This window comes from Plasmopara halstedii (genome assembly GCF_900000015.1).
Source record: "Plasmopara halstedii genome assembly, contig: Scaffold_1583, whole genome shotgun sequence".
NCBI lineage: Eukaryota > Oomycota > Peronosporomycetes > Peronosporales > Peronosporaceae > Plasmopara > Plasmopara halstedii.
This window is the reverse complement of record NW_020188494.1, coordinates 822,003-823,346: the sequence shown is the minus strand read 5'-3', so window position 1 is coordinate 823,346 and position 1,344 is coordinate 822,003. Positions and strand designations below refer to the sequence as shown.

General features: G+C 41.6%; 1 protein-coding gene across 1 annotated transcript; it reads left to right on the top strand.

Annotated features, from left to right (window-relative positions):
* Positions 1-29: 29 nt before the first annotated feature.
* On the top strand, positions 30-710 carry PHALS_01758 (uncharacterized protein; the record flags this gene model as incomplete). The annotated part of the gene is made up of 2 exons (XM_024716213.1): positions 30-169; positions 212-710. 2 exons carry the CDS (start codon positions 30-32, stop codon positions 708-710), a joined length of 639 nt encoding a protein of 212 aa, XP_024581834.1.
* Positions 711-1,344: the final 634 nt, after the last annotated feature.

Here is a 1,344-nt window from a genome sequence, read left to right as displayed (position 1 = left end):
AGAGATTCGCAGAGGATGTACAACGAACCATGGTATTGGATTCCACGTACAAGGATTTGGTGTTTGGTCAATGGATAGTCAAAGGATTCAGCCCAGAAAATATTCTCGACATTTTTTATTTTGCACACAAGCCTGTGGTCATTAAAGTTACGGATCAACTATTTTTGGCGTGACTTGAATACTTCACGTGGTACGGGCGACTTGCAAATAGTGAAAGCCAATTGCGCCACAATGATTTTTTGAAAGCACTTCGCAAATACGTATCGGAAGAAGATTTGGATAAAATGATTCCATCACAAGAGTTTAAAAAGGCTTTTTTGGAACAAGTTGATGGCGTGCGTGACGACTTTTTTAGAATACTGCGGTCTTGGCGAATGAATTATGCTTTACGCAAAAACATTCGCCCAGATAAGTTGTTTTCCAGAATGAACAAAGAGTCGCTTGTTTTAGAAAATCCAGACAGCCCTAAGCTGTTGTGGATGCTCGATTACGTCGTTCGGCATAGGAAACAGTCTACATATACCGACATCGATCTGTTCGTATTCTTGATTTCCAAACTCTCGTTTGAATCGCTGATGAAGGTGTTGAGATTTCAATGGAAATACCCGCGGATAAAAAAGCTAGCAGACGATGTGCTGAACTCCATGTTTTTTTCCACAACCATGCTTACGGTTTTGGCGAAATCTGGAGTCAAATCTGAAGAATACTAGCGACACCTTGTCAGTGTATATGATACGGCTGCTATGTCTTCTGAGCCAGATATCGTGAAAGCTTCACAGCAAAAAATATCGTTGAACGTGAAGTCACAGTACACCATGTATGCTCTGGCGGTTGATCGAGAAAAAACAACATACATTTGACAACATCATCTAAACCTCATTTATCTGTCTAGATGAGAAGACGCATGATATGTCGGATCAGCATTCGAAAAATTTACTTGCGACTGTATGATGCAATATATGCCAAAATCAAGAGAGACTGAGCATGAGTTGCCAGTGCAAGAGAAGCGTGTTATAGCTGAAGGATTTGATCTTTAGCGCCAGATAAAATACGTTCTGCGAGTTAGGCTATTGTAACGCTGCGATCTGAGATCAAGCATAAACCGCATGGATGTGATACAACCGGACAACCAAACAACTTTGCAAACCGTACTACAGTGACGCAATCTTTTCATAAATTCACTATGGTTGAACGGGATGAAAAGACTTAGCATCTAGACAGCTTTGACGAGCTGGTCGTTGGTTCTGCAGACCCTCAAAAAATTGGTCGAGGCATGCCATGTCATGGTGCTACTGAGCATTCTACCGACAGATTGCGAGTTCAATGGGTCGATAATCGACAACG